An 18727-nucleotide genomic window follows, 5' to 3' on the forward strand; every position below is an offset into this window, starting at 1 on the left:
GCCGCCACCGTCAGTATCTTGGTCTCACGTCGACCGCGTTGCCGACTGCCGAAGTCTCTAGAACTGGTGTGAAGGATCCTCCGTAGGCTTCTCTCCGTATTTTCCGACCCTGTCCCGGGTCGTCCTTTTCCGCATGCCGAGAGGGCGGTTTACTCCGCACCCTCTCCCGTGGTACCGACGTACCGTCTCCTCGGCCTCTTCGTAGGCCTTGCTCTCTTCCTCCCTCCCGGAATGGTCATCTGGGAGTCCGTTCTGCCCGGTTCTCGTCCGGGTCCGTTCGTCCTTCTCCGGATTGCCGAGTCCCGTTCTCCTGTCGCCACCGATCTCTCTTATAGGACTCACGCCGGCCCTCGGGCCTACATCCGGATCGGTGTAAGGAATCCCATAGGACCGGCTTGCATTCTCTTTCCAACTCTCGACCTTTGCCCGGTCGGTCTTTCTCCCCATGTAAAAGAGGGCGGCTCGTCCCGCACCCTCTCCCGTATAGGCACCTTTATGCCGAATCCGGCCCCTATCGAACGATCCACGACCGGATTTTGCTCCATACGAATCGGAATGCCGATCTTCTCGTGCCGCTTCCGTCCTCGGCCTCCTCGCAGGCCGTTTCCCATTCGTCTTCGCTGGCATCGTGCCAGGACTCCTCGGTACCGCCATCCATCTCCTCGGTCTTACATGGGCATACGGGCCCGAATGCCGAGTTCTCCGGAATCGGGTCCGTGGGCTTTCGTCCGCTCCTTCCCCGTATCGTCTCGCCGATGATTCTTGGCCTTCCGCCGCCTTCCTCTGCTTGGGACTCATGTGGGCACTCGGGCCCGACTGCCATCGTCTCGGGAGCAAGTGTGGGAAGACACAAAGAATCGCCCGTCCATTTTACGCCCTTGTCCGTAGCCACCGACTCTTCGTGGTCGGCGGTCGTCTTCTTACCGATCGCGCAAGCCCCGTCTGGGCTTGCTTCCCCAATGACCGGGATCTCGGGCTGACACGCCCGAAACCGCTGGTCCCAACGTTCCGATTCCGCGATCGGTATCTCGGCCTCGTCCTTGGCCGTTCTATCTCTGCAAGTCGAGAGGGCGTTTCGTTCCGCATCCTCTCCCGTGGTACCGTCGTACCAATCTTCCGCCGTCACGTGGGGCAAGTCCATCTTCTCAGTCTCAGCATGCGGCCTCCGTCTTTCCTCCTCCTCGAGTATCGCCTCGAGAGCTGCGTACGCCTCCGCAATCCTGGCCCCAACGCCGACCTTTGCCGACTCTCTCTGCCGTTCGGCCTCTTCCCGTTGTGATGGCACGCCGTCGCGCCCCTTCCTCTTAGCCTTCTCGGCTCGCTCTTTGTCTAGCCGTTGGCACACCCTTCCTACCTTCGACTAGTCCTCCGTAAGCCCATTCGCTCCGTCATCGTCTTCGAGCTCAATCCCGATGGCCTCCCGTTCCGCTCAGTTGATCGACCTGACGAACAATAGGACCTTGTCCGCCCCCACCAAACCTTGTTCCCGCTCTGGGAGTCGAGCAAGCTGTCGCTCGAACTCTCGGAACGCCTTCGTCGCGCCCCGGTGGGTCTTTGCCGATGCTACCCACTGGTCGAAGTCGTGTCGTCCCCGGCTCTTCCGCCGTCCTCCGTATGCCTTCAGGAGCGCCTCTTCGAAGGCCTCCCACGAACTATGAGCCTCACGGAGCTCCTTTACTTCCGCATGCATCCGTACAGCTACGACCCGGCAGAATAACTCCAGCCTCAACGCCTCGTCTACACCACGCTCCTCCATTTCCGCGTTGTAGGCTTCCAAGTAAGATGGGACTTTGTCCCCGTTGAAACAGCTGACTCTTTCGACCACTCGCTCAACCGCTTGTTGCGCTGCTTCTCGCCTCATCACCACTCGTGCCGACTCCAACACCACTTCGGCCACCATCTCCGCAAGGTCGTCGTCTTCCGACTCCATCCTCCCTTGCCGCCTTTCACGTCGGGTTCACCAAATATGTCGCGTTATTACGCGCATGCGTGGAGAAAGGCGGGACCACGGGGGTCTTGGACTAGGGAGCGATGGAGCGTAGGAAGTCGCACTTCACCGTTTTCGGGGCATCCCAGAAGCACACCGGAAGCAACCAAAGGGAGAGGGAGAAAGAGAGGGAGCGCGCGCTTGACACCGACTCGCACGCACGCACGCACACGCACACGCACACACACAGCTCACGCCCTCATGTACAAGAAACGCAGGAAAGGGAAAGCACCCGACACCAACAAAGACGCCAATATATATAGACAGACGCAAACGTATATATACATATATAGAAGAAGAATACATTCCCGGCTTCGAGCCGGACTGAGGTAGGTTACAGTAGTCGTCTGCTGCCAAGCCGCCGTCGGGGAGCTCTTAGCTCATCGCGCCGAGCGGGGTCTTGCACAGGAGGCCGAACCCAAGCCAACCCTAAGCGAACACGAAGGGGGAGAAGAAGAAGAAGAAACTAACTCTAAACCTAACGGTATACCCTCTAATGCAAAATGGGCAACCCCTTTCACAAAGGGTGTTCCCTTCCTTTTATAGAACAAGGACAGGGATGTGTTACAATGTGGGATAAACCCCGACTTACATGGGACCGTCTGTCCCGACTTGACTACTCTTCGGCGCCATAAAGGCGCCCTCGTTATTCACACTAAATGTACATGGGTGCGTACACACGCTGCACCCCGCCGATGTAGCCAATGTTTCCCGGTTTCCGCCTCTGGCCGAAATTCTTCACGACACCGGTATGTCCATGAGCTAGTGTGAAACCTATTACTATGGTAAGTTGAGTTCGACTCTCAACAAAGAGAAACAAATATCAACTTGAAAAAAGCATTTTGCCAACCATGGAGATAGTTTTGGCATCAACCCTCAAAAACCATACATTCTCTTTCTCCACATTTGATGATTTTCTTGTTCCCTTGAATCCTATTGCAACTCAAACTATGAAGAAGCCAAATTGCCCCAATGTAGACGATGACAAGAAAACAATAGATGGATCATGCCCTCATGGTGTAACATAAAAAGTATGCATCCAAGGGACGCATATATTTTTGAATGTTGCACAAACACATCTGTCCACGAGGATATGGCTCGCCAGAGAGTGGGTGTCGTTGAGGCACATGGCAAACTTGAACTATGTATTTGATTTGGATTTCCTCTGACGAAATCAGCTTCTGTCGAAAATCAACGTTTTCTTTCTTTCGAGATGTTCAATTGCGGAAAAGGAAAAATGTCTCCATCGCAGAGAACAATTGAACAAAAGGGAATTGTTTGGTTGCAACAATGCGTATCGGCGACCAATCATGTGATTAGAAGTTGGAAGTCCCTCGCACGAAGGTTATGACAGGTCATTGGTGATAAAAATAAATAAAAATTGGATTCCAATGTAGGCAGGGTGTGATTTGATCGATGATGAACCAAATCTCAAGGGAGAGGAAGAGGTGGCGAGGCCTCAAAGTTTTTGTTTTTACATACATATGAGAGGAGAAGGGTAGCATCCGGTGTAAATAGACTGAAAAGTTCGAAGGGATGCCCGGATGTGTTACATTATATACATTATACATACATACTTACGAGAGGGGCAGCGTCCTGTGTAAATAGACTTTAAAATTTGAAGCTCTCCCTCTCCCTCTCTCTCTCTCTCACACACACACTGCACATACATATGTATAAAAAAAAGCTTCACTTCTCCTGGCTTCCTTGAGCTCCCATCTTCATCTTCATATAAAAAAAGCTTCACTTCTCCTGGCTTCCTTGAGCTCCCATTTCCATCTTCCCTGCTCCTTGAATTTTTAGGGTTTCTTGGTGGAGCTCGCCATTCCTGTTTGGCCCCTCCATCACTCCATCACTCCATCACTCCATCACTCCATCACTCCCTCCCTCCCCTCCTCTTCTTCCTCCTTTCATTACCATTCTTTTCCTCCATCTCCCCCCCCTTCTAATCCTTAGCTCCCCCTGAATTTTCTCCTTCTTGTTCCGAGGAGGAGAATCCATTGCCGTTTGGTGCACTGCTTCGTTCTTACGCTTCGTGGGAGGTATAATTATACTTTGGAAGGAGGCGTTTCCCCCTCCCCTTCCTTCTGTTTTCTTTTAGAGCTATGCAAAATTGTGGAAGTCTTTGTATCAACGTTTCTGCAATTCTTACAGTTTACAGTTCTGGTCCGAGGAGGAGAATCCGTTGCCGTTTGGCATTGATCTTCGTTCCTACGCTGCCTGGAAGGTATTGTTTTACTGCGGAAGGAGCCGTTTTCTTCTTTCTTCTATTTCTTTTAGAGCCATGCGGAATTGTGGAAGTCTTCACGTCAACGTTTCTGCAATTCTTACAGTTCTGTTCTGAGAAGGGGAAAAAACCATTGCCGTTTGGCACAGAGATTTGTTCCTACGTTGCCTGGGAGGTATTAATTTACGGTGGAAGGAGGCGTTTCCGTCTTTCTTCTATTTCTTTTAGAGCTATGTGGAATTGTGGAATTCTTTATGTCAACGGTTCTCTAACTCTTACAGTTCTGTTCTGAAGAGGAGAATCCATTGCCGTTTGGCACAGAGCTTTGTTCTTACACTGCCTGGGAGGTATTATTTTACTGCGGAAGTAGGCGTTTCAGTCTTTCTTCTATTTCCTTTAGAACTATGCGGAATTGTGGAAGTCTTCATGTCAACTTTTCTGCAACCCTTACAGTTCCGTTCTGAGGAGGAGAAACCATTGCCGTTTGGCACAGAGCTTTGTTCCTACGCTGCCTGGGAGGTATGTAGTTACTGCGGAAGGAGGCGTTTCCCTCGTCCTTCTACTTCTTTTAGAGCCATGCGGAATTGTGAAAGTCTTCATGTCAACGTTTCTGTAACTGTTACAGTTCTGTTCTGAGAAGGAGTATCCATTGCCGTTTGGCACAGACCTTCGTTCCTAGACTGCCAGGAAGGTATTAAGTTACTGTGGAAGTAGGCGTTTCCGTCTTTCTTCTATTCTTTTAGAGCTATGCGGAATTGTGGAAGTCTTCATGTCAACGTTTCTGCAACTCTTACAGTTCTGTTCTGAGGAGGAGAATCTATTGCCGTTTGGCACAGAGCTTTGCTCCTACGCTGCCTGGGAGGTATTAATTTACTGCGGGAGGAGGCGTTTCTCTCTTTCTTTTATTTCTTTTAGAGCCATGCGGAATTGTGGAAGTCTTCGTGTCAACGTTTCTGCAACTCTTACAGTTCTATTATCTGGAGGAGAATCCATTGCTGTTTGGCACAGAGGCTCGTTCCTAGACTGCCTGGGAGGTATTAATTTACCGTGGAAGGAGGCGTTTCCAGCTTCGAGGTATTTTTATTCTGTGAAAGGAGACGTTTGCCCCTCTCCTCCGTTTCGTTTAATTCTTTGCGGAATTATGGAAGTCTTGATGTCAACGTTTCTGCAACAGGCTTGTAGGTGAAGCTGCTGGCAATGACAATCAGCATTATATCCCTAAACGGTAGAAAGTAAGTAGTCTACAGAATCTTCTTTTGATTCAAGAAACCTCCTATTTCTTGGTTTGTATTCTCAATCCCCTTTCGAAGTTTCAAGAGGTGTTTTTAGTCGGGTTTTTTTACTGTCTTCTGTAAGATTTCGCTGAGCATTGACCTTCTCCAAGGATCTGAACAGTTCTAATAGGGTTTTCTGATCAAAGACTATGTGTTTTTTGCAACGGGAAAGGAAGGTTTCTGGTGTTTTAGGTATTTGTGTAGACTTGTGAAAGAAAGCTCTTTATTTTGTCTCTTTCTTCTTGTGAGCTATATACATGGGGAATTGCTTGCATAAGTCTTTCCGTTTTGTATGTGTCTTCGTGCGTATAAATTCTCAAACAGCTAATTATCATCTTCCGAACTCAATTGCTTTTTACAATTCTCTCTCATATCAGTTTGTGCTTCAAAATTCTTTAACAGTTATTTTTGTATTCCCGGTTATGTCTATGTATGCTATATATATTGTGAAAGAAAAGCTGTGTCTGTTTGTGCGTGAAATTTCTTTCACAGTATATTTCTTATTCTGAACATAAAAGAAATTTGCATTCCCTTTGTACCTATGTATGCTTTCTAATTGTCAAATGGCTATACGTAAATATTGTGTAATGAAAGCTCTGTCTGTTTGTGGTTGCGAGTCCTTGAACAGGTATGTTTCTTATTCTGAAAGGAGAAGGTGTTTGTTTTACCGTTTGTGTCTACGTATGCAAATCGTCAAATAGTTGTAAAAGAAAAGCGTTGTCCATGTCTGTGCAGCAACCCTCGTTAAACAGTTGATGTATCTTCTGAAAACAAAAGCCTTGTTTGTTTTTTGGAGAAGATATTAGAGGAAAAACCTTTACTTTATACTAAATGTATGCGGCTTTATTTTTTCTGTTTGTTAAGGTTATGATAGAGTTTATCTTTCTTTTGTGAATATGATAGGCACCTGCCTAAGAATGGTAAGAAGAACTGCCTCCCCCTCACACCAAAGCAATGGAAGAATGCATTTGACAAAGAAACAGGGCGATTACTCAATGGTAACAAAATTTTGCAAAGGGTTCGCCATGGGGTGCGTACATATTCTATTTATTTTGTTTGAGACTATAGGTCTGATAATAGTGAATTGCAGCTTACATCTTCTTTATTTGAGCAGGGTGTGGAAGCCAGCATACGGGCTGAAGTCTGGCCTTTCCTATTGAACTTGTATGGGATTTCTCTCACACTGAAATCTTTTCTGTTTCTGGCTTGATGAGTCTCTGTCTCATCCAATTTGTTTTGTTTTGCAGCTACGGATTGGAAAGCACACAGAAGGAAAGGGAGGAAGAAAGACTCGTGAGAAGGTAATAATATAATAATTAAAGGAAATTAAAAAAATGCAAACCCGCACGATTCACACTCTAGATTGTTTCTTCGTCTATTTGTAGCCAAGTGTACGAGGATTTGAAATGGAGATGTAAAGTCGTACGCGAGAGTATCTCATCCCAGAGAAAGATGACCTCTGAAGATGTAATCCCATGTGAAGGAATGGAAGCAGACAGATTGGTGGCATTTCAGAGAAGCAAGTCCGGTTTGGTCGAAATGGATGCCAAGGCGAAGCAAGAATTTATCAATTGGCAGCGAATTATGAGGCTGGATGCAGTGCGCATAAATGCTGACTGGGTTCAACTCTCTTCCTCTCAAGCAAACATATCAAAAGGAGTAGCCAATCAACTAGCTATGGAGGTGGGCTTGAGGGATAATATATTAGAGCCATCCTTGCAACATCACGCTGCAAGATTGGTGTCCATACTGGAAGTATATGCCTTATATGATCCTGAGATTGGATACTGCCAAGGAATGAGTGACCTTCTATCACCATTCGTTGCCCACTTAGATGAAGATTATCAAGCCTTCTGGTGCTTTGCATCATTTATGGATGCTGCTCGGCACAACTTCAGGATGGATGAAGAGGGTATTAAGCGGCAATTGCAAACAGTTTCCCGAATTGTGAAGCACAGTGATCCGCAGCTTTACAAGCATTTTGAGAAGATTGGTGCTGTTGACTGCTATTTCATCTACAGAATGGTAGTGGTCCTCATGAGGAGAGAACTGTCCTATGAGCAAACAATATCCTTCTGGGAGACTCTCTGGGCAGATCGAACTGCAGTGAGGCTTGATAAAGTGAAGATGTCCTGCAGGCGAGGTCGGGGTAAAGCCCCACCCACTAATGATCTACTCCTTTATGTCATAGCTGCTGCAATAAGGCAGAAACGAAGGGTGATCATGGACAACTGCGTGTGCATGGAAGAGGTGCTTGAAGAATGCAATGGCATGTCAGGAAATCTGAATATATGGGTCCTCTTGGATGATGCACGGAGTCTAATAACATCGTTTCATCATAAAATCTCTGATGATTTATCTAATGGAGTCCTCGTCAAAAAAGAAGGATGACGACATACACACAAACAACACACAGAGGCATTTCTAATTGCTGCCCGCCTGCCTTCAGTATTGGAAAGAGACGGAACTAACCGCATGATCTTTCTTCTACTTTTTGGTCTCATCTCGAGTCCTACAATTTTGCTCCGCACATACATACATACATACCTGCACATGTATAAGCTTCTACTAAATATGCTTATAATGTCTCATCAAAGGTTAGGTAGGCGAGGCGCCTCTTGTAAATAAAATGTGTATATATAATGAATGAGGAAATGCACCTTGCTTTGACTCCAATTTGTCTCTGAATCTGTGTGGGATAATTTAAGTAATGAGCTCCAGCAATAACATTTAACATATGTATGGATGAGTCACTGCCCTGCATTGACACTCCAAACCTCATCTCAGAATATTTGTGATTGTTTGGGTGAGAGAATTATGTTCGTAGCAAGGAAAGGGATACATGCACCATTAGTCCAGCAATTGCTTTCACTGTAAGCGTTGAGCAACATAATCTCCGGTGATGCTAGCCAAGGATTTATGCATATCATTGGTTGTCTTGATTTGCAATTCTAATATCTCACAACCGTACCGTACCGTACCTTTGCTTTTCTTACTTTGTTGAATTCCTTTTTCATTGTTCCTGGCCGATATGAATTTGGAATACGATCTTTAGGCCCATTAGTATGTACTAGCTAAGGTAGAAACCACCTTTCACATGTCAAAGTATAGAATGGGATGGGGTGTTTCACATCTAACATAGATGCTGGGATGGAGTGATGCACTTGTTTTATGAGTTAAAAGCTTGCTAATGAATCAATGATATTATAAAGAGAGGGCGCCAAACAACAAGCAAGCACGGAAAGTGCAAATATATACATATGTATATGATATTTAGGCTTCAACGACTAGAAACCTTAGAAATATGCCATCAATTTACAGGTGGTTATTAAGCAAAAGGTGTAATTTAAATGGTTATGAAACCTAACTTTAAAATTTATCATTCTACCCCTCCCCTAATTTTTAGACTACCCCACTCCTCATCTTTCATAATTTCAGAATCTAACCTGTTACCCCTCCCCTACTTTTCATAATTCTCCCCCTTGCCCCTTGCCCACCCGCCCTTCACGATATCGAGTCCGCCCGCCAATGACCATGACGATCACGATAACCTCGTTTACATGAACTCTACTAGCGATCACCTTACGACTGAAGCTCATCATGATTCCTTCCTTGCCTCTTGCACCTCACACTTCCATTTGAATGTAAATTCTTGATGCATGGAACCAAATTCTATTATTCAAATGTAATTACTCAATCGGAAGTCAACTCACAATCATGGGCTTCCACTACCACCCACCTATTTTAAATAAAAGAATGTATACTCTAGGAGATTGGAAGGATCAACAATATTATACTTCATGAGCTTTTATTTTATTTTATTATCAAAGTACTATTTCATGTTTGTCATTACTCATAACCTCATGATGCATTGCACTAGTCTTTATATATATAATTATATATCATTCACCCGTGAATTGGATACATTCATGTTTATACAATTTTAACAATGAATCACTAACCAAGAATAGGATTATTAAGTGCTTGGTAAATATGGAGTTCTCTTAATAAATAATAAGCATTTCATTTTGGTAGGCTAGTATTTAGGGGCAAGGGCAAGGGCTAGTAATACATATAGGCAAGCATTCAATATTAAGGTTTATCTAAGTACACCAAAGCCTAATAGACTCCCAAAAAAGTGCCACTTGTTTAAAAGTTTTGTTTGTTATCTTCCTATAAAAGTCTTGTTACATGTTAAAATAAACAAATTATAAATGGTGAAATAAGAAAAAACAACAAAAAATAAAATGTGAATACACAAAAAGATGCGGCCCTTCATCTAAGACACGCCTTTTAAGGGACATTATGTTTCATTGCAAAGACATTATTGGCAACTACTTAGTCACATCATTGTACATCGTTCTAATTGAATCCATACACAAAGCTAACGTAGAATCTTTATCATCTACGCGATTCGTAATTCCATGGTATCATATTAAGGAGTATAAAAAAAGCTAACCATTAAAGATCATGCACCATCCTTGACGAATGTTAATTTGAATAGCCCTTTAGTATAGCCACGGCCTAGGCATCATCAAACTTTTTGGCACAAACTACCGAGTATGGAGTACGAAATGATAATTCTATTTTGGCAAACCAAAGTACAAAGGATACTAGCTTGTTAACTGTTTTTGGAGGAAACACCTTCGATGAGCCCACAGGCTATCGGTCTCAAGGGGTCGTGTTACATGAAGGCTTCTTTTACACCGAGAAGACGTTACGGGAATGGGGAGCGTACACTGGCTATAACCTGGTAGACGTAGACGTAGCTAGGATTATGAGTACGGGGAGAACACATAGATGAAGGAACAATAAGAGCGAGATTTATATTCAATGAGAAAGCTCACAATGAATACAGTACACGGCTATCGGTCGGAAACAGTCTTGTGTAGAGCTAAGCGCTACTATACTAATCCTGCGAGACATCTGGCATTCTGACAACTTCCAACGAAAAAGGGATTCTCTCCTATTCTCCCGATCAGACGGGTGGAATAGTGGACCCACCCTATCTCGCATTGACCACATTTATGTGGTGGAGGCTCTAGAAGCGAAGGGAGGGTGGTGTCGCATAACTCTATGCACAACCTTTTCTGACCATTACCTGGTAGTTGGTCATTTTCAATTGCACCGAAAATGGGGCCCATTCCAGACACACATCCCACACACTATTTACACATTTATAGAGGTGAATAACCAACTTTCCAACCAATGGTCACTACCCGTCAATGACTCATCAGCATCTGACAAATTGTAGCTAAATTAACAAGAGCTTATACTCTCCTACATGAGATTGTCAACACTAGAAGCAAGGATTCAAGAGAAGTGACAAAGGACAAAACGGGAACTAATAGCCTTACAACGACTCCAACAGAGATACCCGTCATGTATTTGGATCACAAGACAAGTCGCCACGGCCAAACGGGAACTAATAGCCTTACAATGACTCCAACAGAGATACCTGTCATGTATTTGGATCGCAGGACAAGTTGCCACGACCAAACATGAACTTAGCATGGCGGAAAAGGAAATATATGACATGGAGTTTCATGGAAGCATGGCGTGATGGATTCGAGTAGGGGACAAAACCACAAAGGAATTCTTCCGCTCCAAAGGCCCGAGGCACGCTCGAACTGTGATGCGTAGCCTCAATCGAGAGGATGAAACGACCACTGAGGATGGCGACGAAATGAGGAATATTGCCACAAGTTATTATAACCGCGTACTTATCGAAGACATTATGGCTACAGGAGAAGACATAAGAGAAGATATTATCCTCCAAAGCATACCCGAGAAAGTCACGCCGAAAATGAATACATGGCTCGTGCGTCCCCTATCAAACATCAAGATATGGGAGGCCCTCACTGATTTAGATGCTGAGAGTTGCCCCGGAATCGACGGCCTCACCTCGCACTTTTTCACATGCCTTTGGGACACTATTAAAGAAGACCTCCTCCAAGCATATGAGGAGATCATCACCTCTAGAAGCATGCCAGAGGAATTTGGACAGGGGATGATACATCTCATTCCTAAAAGTGGTGGGAATGCCAACGACATTAGCAAGTGGCGGCCCATAACTCTTCTCAATACTGTCTATAAGTTGCTTGCAAAAGTCGTGGCACATCATTTAACACCACTTCTCCCTCAACTCATTCATCCGTCCAAGACAGGTTTCGTTAGAAATCAGAGCATCCTAGACAACCTCTTCTCATTCTAGGAAGCAGTAGCCCTTGCCAAGCTTACCAACAACAAGGTAGTGGTGGTGCTACTAGAATTTGAGAAAGCATATGACAGGGTATGCTGGAACTTTCTAGAAAGTGTGATGGGGAAACTCGGCTTTCAAGAGACATGGATCAAAGGCATTGCAGGACTTTATAGGAATGGAAACAGTTGCGTTTCACTGGCAGGTGAAAGGGGCCCCTTTTTCCGAATATCCCGATCTGTACGACAGGGATGCCCACTAACTCCATCCTTATTTCTATTATATGCCGAAGCACTCTCTTGCTTTCTCAACTCGCGGCATCTCAACCTACGTGGTCTTCCCATACCTCATTCTCACCAAAGCATCCTGGATATAGAATTTGCAGATGACGCAGCGGTCTACTTGCAAGGGGACTTGGAAAACCTCCAAAAGCTAGAAAGTGGGCTAGCTGTATTTTGCAAGAAATCCAATGCCATGATCAATTGGCACAAATCTTGCGCAATATGGCTCTCTCAGGAAACACATCTGGCGTGGCACCCACATCCTGCTTTCAATTGGATCAATCAAGGAGCGAGCACCAAATATTTGGGTTTCCAAATTGGCGTCAACATATCGCCGGAGACTATGATTGCACCCGTTATCCATTCCATTTGACAAAAGTTGATACATTGGAGCTCGAAAAAATTGTCGCTAGCGGTTCGCATCATAGTGGCAAATCAGGTACTACTCACAATCATGCTAGACAATCTCCAAAGAAAGTATACATCAGATTCAATGACTGTTGGTTTGGTAAGGAAGACCAAGTAGCTCGCGCCAAGGTGGCGTGGCCTATACTCACAACGCCTAAGTCGAGAGGGGGATTGGGTCTTATTGATCCCCTTTCACAATCGAAAGCCTTACTTGCCAAATTTGTGGTGCGAGGACTCCAACCAGGAAATGACTATTGGAAAATGCTATTGAGGTTACGTTTCGGTTACTTTAGGCCACGAAAAGGGGTCAATTGGGCTCCCCAAACGGGATGGATTCTAAACATGGATCTCAAACCTAGTTTCTCCTGCCAATTAGAGGATAGAGTACCAGGATACCCCTAGAAGTTCGTCTATTTACCAGAATGCCCCTCTAAGTTCCAAATATACCAAACTACCCATATTGTGAAATGCTCTCAAAATAGCTCCCTTTCCATTACGTTCTAAGTTACATCTTATCGGCTACTCTTAGCGTGGTGGGTGTTTTCCCGCTCCAATTAGCTCTTCTAATTATGGGGGCTTGGTAGGGGCCTAATTTGGGTGTGGTCAATGTGACCCTGGTTAGGTGGGGCCTTGGTTAGGATCCATGGTAATACCACAGTTCCCCCTTGTAAAAAAAAGTTATTGTGCGATCAGAGCGCGGTGGGGCGTGGACGACGGTTTTGGGCGGAGGGATGGCACGGGCGTGGGCGTGGGCGTGGGCGTGGGCGTGGGTGGTGGTAGCTGATGGAAGGGCTTCATGCGAGACTGGTGGGCGAAGGTAGAGCGGTGTTAGAGGCGCGGCGGAGAAGGTATGTAGTGTTGCGTATCTACTTTTGAACTTCAAAGGGACCAATCCATTAGTGCATGAGCGACTCGCTTAGGCCACGACGACGGATGAAGAAATAGAGGAGGACTTTGTTGCCGGCGTGGTATTGATGGTCGGCGCGGCCTGTGTCGTGTTGGTGTTTTTGGCGTAGCTGTGCTTGGTGCAGGTTGCTCATGATGGCTTTGCAGAGGAGGAGTTGTTGCAAGTGGGACCACCATGACACTATGTCAGAGTGGAGTGGAGTGGCGTGGTTGGTTGCGGGACTGCCACTTCTGGGGGTAAGTGCGGGTCCTTGCCGTAAAGGGCCCGGAAGGGGCTAATGCGGGTGGAGGCTTGCACAACTGTGTTGTAGGCGTGTGTAACGAAGGGCAAGATCCGGTCCCAGGTCGAGTGCAGCGGATCGATGTAGACCGAGATTTGTTGTTTTAAGGTTTGGTTGAGGCGCTTTGTCAATCCATTCGTCTGCAGATGGTAGGGTGATGTGAATAATTGTTGGATTCCTAATTGTGTAGAAACGAGACGTAAGAGCTCTCTGTTGAACTGGGGTCCCCGATCAGACTAGATTTGGAGTGGGCAACCGTGGGGGAAGATGATTTTCTCCAATAGTTTGGTGGCGACAGTCGTAGCCTTCGCATCTGGGATAGCGGCCGTCTCAGCCCAACACGTCAAGTACTCGGTTATGACGAGGATGAATTTGTTCCCTTCTTGTGACTCGGGAAAGGGTCCCATCTGAAGATTTCAAATGGAGCTTGAACCTGTATCGGATGTAAGAGGTCTTGAGCCACTTGAGGTGATTTGATGGCCTGACATGAGTTGCATACTTTGATGTAGGAGGCGACCTCGTGGCGTAGCCCCGATTTGCATGCTTTGATGTAGGTACGGGTGGAAACGATGGAATGCCTAGACGATGACGAGAAACTCTTTTTTCGGTTGTCGAGTAATTTTGTTCGGCTTTGGCAAGTGACTGGCTTATGTATGCAATCAGGCGTAGTTGGTCGTTGTCGTAGGATTGGAGCAGGACCGCGCCAAGGCCGACGTTGGAGGCATCCGTCTGTAGATGGAAAGGCTTCGTGAAATCAGGGTGTGCCAAGAGGTCAGAGGCTTGGAGCATTCGCTTGAGCCACAGGAAGTTGGATTCGCAGGCATCAGTCCATAGGAAGGGTGCGTCTTTTCGCAGGAGTGCGCGTAGTGGGGCTGACAGGTCGGCTAGTTGTGGGATGAAGTGGAGAGAGAACGTGAGGAGGCCGAGGAAGCGTTGAAGCTGCTTGATTGTGGTGGGGCGTGGGAATTTTTGGACTGCTTCCGTTTTCTCTGGGTCCATTTGTATTCCGTCGGAGGAGATGACGTACTCGAGGAAGCGGAGGCGCATACTACCCCAACGACACTTCTTCCATTGCACCTGCAATCGATAGCGTTGAACACAAGTTAGGACCTCCTGAAGGACTTGGAGGTGTTCCGCCCAAGTGCTTGTATATATTAGAATATCATCTAGATAGACGATGATGATGTGGCGGGTGATGATATCGTCAAAGATGGCGTTAGCCATTCGCTAGAATGTGCTCCCAACGTCAGATAGGCTGAAGGGCATCCGTGTGAACTGAAAAATGCATTTCCTAGTGTGGAGTGCAGTTTTGTGGGCATCTTCAGGATTCATAGGGATCTGCCAATATCCCAAGGCCAGATCGAGGGAGGAGAAATACTTTGATTTGCCGAGTTGGTCGAGGAGGTCATCGATACGAGGGAGAGGATATCGGTCATGGGTGGTGACATGGTTCAGTTGTCAGAAGTCGACACAAAAACGGTAAGAGCCGTCCCTTTTTTTGACCATGTGTGGCTCCGAGATCTACTCGCTCTTGGAAGGTGTGCTAATCCCTTGTTGGAGCATAGTTTTGACAGCATTGTCGATGCGCTCGTGGTCGAGAGGGGAGCGACGTCGGGGAGCTGCATTGATGGGATGGGCGTTGCCTATAGGAATCGTGTGGTGGATCCGAAAGCGGACCGAGGGAGGCTTTGCAGGTGGTGTAGATAGCGAGGGAAAGGTGGCTAGGAGCCGTCGCATGTCGTGGATGCGTTCTGTCGGTGATACTAGGTACTGTGTGTTGCTAATGTGGGTGGTATCTTGCGGATTAGTGAAGAGCGCAATCAAAAGGTGATTGGGGAGGATGAGCTGTTGCGAGGAGAAATCGAGACAGGCTCGATTATGGAGGAACCAATCGAAACCCAAGGTGATTGGGAATAATTGGCACGGGAGGACGTAGAAACGATGTTGGATCCGGGCGGAACTGATGGTGAGCATGCACATGACTTGCGTATGTGAGTGCTACAACCGTTGCTAGTCGCCAAAGAGGATTTTAATGGGCGGTGTGTGGCTTGTGGGAAGTTGTAATTGGGCGACTAAATCTGCGCTGATGGAAGAAATGTTGTTGCTGGAGTCGAGGAGAACTTCTTGGGTCGTGTGCTGGAGGCGGGCGATCGTGGTACAAACGGGAGAAGTTGATGACATGGAGGTGTGGACGTGCAGGGGCGGCACCCGCGCATTAGTTTTCCGAGAGCTCAGAGAGGGGGGCAACGTCGGCTAATTGGACGTTTTGCTTCTGTTGTTGATTTTGGCACTTTCGGTAGTGACGTCGGATGTGGCCATAGTTGTTGCAGTAGAAACATTTGGGGTTTCCTTGGCTGTCTCGTTCGGGCAATGCACGCTCGGCGCGTAACTACGCGTTCTGGACGTCGATGTCCATGGGAGTGGCGGCTGACATAGTATTTGTATGATCGTGACTGAGATTACCTGGTGTGTGCAGGTCGTGTGCGTCTACAACTTCGATGCGTTGGGCAATGAGGATGGCTTCGTGTAGTGTCTCCGGGCCTTGATCGCGTACACGACGGTGAAGGTCGTGCTGGATACGCGGCCAGAAGAAAAACAACTTCATGTCTTCCGACATGTTGGCGTCAGCCCAACGTAGGATCTGCACAAACCGAACCACGAACTGGGTGATGGGTTCGCGTGGCTGTTGGGCGATTGACTCGAGTTGTTGTAAGGCTGTCTGACGGGAGTCCTGATGAGCAAAATTCTGAATCATGCCTGCCTGTAACAGATCCCAGTCGTTGCATGTCTCCTCGGGTTGTTGTACGAGCCATGTTGCTGCGATATTGTTGAGGAGTGTCTTCATTTCCATTGCCTTCCGGGGGTGTGGCCACTGGTGGTAACTGGCCACCATTTCGAAATGATGCAGCCAAGAGATGACGTCTTCCGATGGTAGGCCGGAGAATGGTTTTGGGCGAACTCGCGGGTTCGAGAGATTCTGTTGTTGCTCGGATTGTGTTGAGAGGAATGACAACATGGCTTGGTTAGTATGGTTAACTTGTAAAATAATGTTGGATAGGGCCTGAACTAGTTGGTCAATTGGCGGTGGGCTGATGTTCTTGAGTTTGTTCTTGTAGGAATTTTGGATTCATGGAGTTTGTGTTGCCGTTGTTGTTGTCGTGTTGCATCGTGGCATGTGTTGTTGGGGTTGCTTTGCCCATCTTTTCCACCAAGATAGCTCCCTTTCCATTACGTTTTAAGTTACATCTTATAGGCTACTCTTAGTACATCTTATAGGCTACTCTTAGAGTGGTGGGTGTTTTCCTGCTCCAATTAGCTCTTCTAATTATGGGGGCTTGGTAGGGGCCTAATTTGGGTGTGGTCAATGTGACCCTGGTTAGGATCCGTGGTAATACCACAATATGTCCAAAAAAATACACTTTATAAAGTATCTATACGCTCAAATTTACAAGCCTTATTTACCAAAGTACCCTTAAACCTAAACTTATTTACCATAATGCCACTATATACCTATTTTGACCAATTTATACCACTTTTATTTTTCAAAATACATCATAAATCAAACTAAATTATCAAAATTATATTATATATCAAAAGTTCAATTGAAAGGTCACCTTAAAATCCAATTCTATGAATTTACACTGAGTTATACTGGCTTAATCCCATAAAACCAAAATTTGTGATTGAAGTGATGAAAATTTAATCTTAAAACCAAAACATTTGATTGCACACCAAGTTTTTACCATTGGGATGCCATTTTGAAGACAAATTCCATGAATTTGCGGATACACAAACAATTTGCGGCCAAAATGTTAAACCAAATCTCATGAAAAACTTTGCTACCAAAATGTGATTTTAAACGAAATCTCACATAACACTTTGCTATTAAAATGTCATCTTAAACCAAATTTCATGATTTTACACTAAATTTTGTTAGCAAAATGCAATCACAACTAAATCTTCTCAATCTCATCAATTTAAAAAATACTCGCAAACCAAAATTAATTATCGAAATGTAATAATTACATCATACATGTTAATTTTGATCTGTCTACAATAAGTGTAATTCCAAAAATATCCACAAACTCAAATATATCTATCGACTCAACAAAATATCTAATAATGCACAATCTTCACTAAATTGGGCCCCTACAACTGTGAGCATTGTGTCCTTTCCCACGACACCTTCCACAACGATGTTCTTTCTTCTTTGTGCCTTCTTCTATTGTGCGTATAGGTTTGGTTTTTGGATGTCCAGGAGGTCTTCGTGTGGCTAGTGAATCGCTTAAGTAATGAAATTTGTGTTTGAAGGGTATTCTGGTAAATAGGGCTTGTAGATTTGAGTGTATAATTAATTTATAAAGTGTATTTTTTTGGACATAGGGGTAGTTTGGTAAATTTGGAACTTCCAGGGGGCATTCTGGTAAATAACGAACTTCCAAGGGTATCCTGGTACTTTTCCCATTTATCTAATAGAGAGAAAGACGATTTCTTTACCTTTCATGTAGCGCCTTTTGGTATTATTGCCAAACTACTTCTTACTCGCATGATCTTCTTAAGAACCACCTCAAGGTTGATCTGCAGGAATGTATCACCATCTACCATATGTTGGTGAGATAGGCAAGAGCATGTGTCAACCACTCTCAAGCTACTAACATATGAATTAACTACTATGCAAACTCTCATCTTGTTCTATAGCCTAATCACATTAACTTAACAAAACTAACAATTAATCACATAGAAGCTTTACTATGTTTCCACGTTCTTGATAGAACTAGAGAGAAGAAATAATAAACCACCAACACGATCAATTTTTTAGTAGTATGCTTAAATGATTACTAACGACATCCAGTTGGAGAATGGCAATGTGGGATCCTTAGCTCTTATAAATGTGTAGAATGCTCAAATGCAATAGAATCAATCTGACATGCTCTATGGGACTGATCAAGCTACTAACATATGAATTAACTACTACGCAAACTCTCATCTTGTTCTATAGCCTAATCACATTGACTTAACAAAAACTAACAATTAATCACATAGAAGCTTTACTATGTTTCCACGTTCTTGATAGAACTAGAGAGAAGAAATAATAAACCACCAACACGATCAATCTTTTAGTAGTATGCGTAAATGATTACTAACGACATCCAATTGGAGAATG

At 45.4% G+C, this 18727-nt stretch overlaps 2 protein-coding genes across 4 annotated transcripts in view; both read left to right on the forward strand.

The window, feature by feature from the left end:
* The first annotated feature begins 4148 nt into the window (after window positions 1-4148).
* LOC147859248 (rab GTPase-activating protein 22-like) overlaps window positions 4149-18727 on the forward strand; it is a 73339-nt gene continuing 58760 nt past the window's right edge. Inside the window, exons 1-2 of the mRNA XM_087326351.1 lie at window positions 4149-4214; window positions 5011-5076. The gene's annotated coding sequence lies outside the window, so the exon portion shown is untranslated. The remainder of the gene's footprint in view (window positions 4215-5010; window positions 5077-18727) is intronic.
* On the forward strand, window positions 4666-8055 carry LOC147859249 (rab GTPase-activating protein 22-like). 3 transcript variants are annotated; one of them, XM_087326353.1, is made up of 7 exons: window positions 4666-4733; window positions 5249-5288; window positions 5389-5446; window positions 6392-6518; window positions 6603-6652; window positions 6736-6789; window positions 6874-8055. In XM_087326353.1, the coding sequence occupies exons 3-7, from the start codon at window positions 5412-5414 to the stop codon at window positions 7877-7879; spliced, it is 1272 nt and encodes a 423-aa protein (XP_087182479.1). In that variant the 5' UTR covers window positions 4666-4733; window positions 5249-5288; window positions 5389-5411; the 3' UTR covers window positions 7880-8055. The 3 variants fall into 3 exon arrangements, with proteins under 3 accessions (XP_087182479.1, XP_087182478.1, XP_087182480.1); XM_087326352.1 differs by lacking the exon at window positions 4666-4733 and having other exon boundaries at window positions 5181-5288; XM_087326354.1 differs by lacking the exons at window positions 4666-4733; window positions 5249-5288 and adding an exon at window positions 5223-5248.

The sequence above is a fragment of the Azolla caroliniana genome, unplaced genomic scaffold, assembly GCF_043228905.1.
Source record: "Azolla caroliniana isolate FFs.n. ecotype wild unplaced genomic scaffold, voAzoCaro1.0.p SCAF_10, whole genome shotgun sequence".
Classification (NCBI taxonomy): Eukaryota; Viridiplantae; Streptophyta; class Polypodiopsida; order Salviniales; family Salviniaceae; genus Azolla; species Azolla caroliniana.

Coding starts and splice junctions, on each gene's coding strand:
- LOC147859249 (XM_087326353.1), top strand. CDS start 5,412: ATGACAATCAGCATTATATCCCTAAACGGTAGAAA. Junction 5,447..6,391: donor ATATCCCTAAACGGTAGAAA/GTAAGTAGTCTA, acceptor TGAATATGATAG/GCACCTGCCTAAGAATGGTA. Junction 6,519..6,602: donor TGCAAAGGGTTCGCCATGGG/GTGCGTACATAT, acceptor TTATTTGAGCAG/GGTGTGGAAGCCAGCATACG.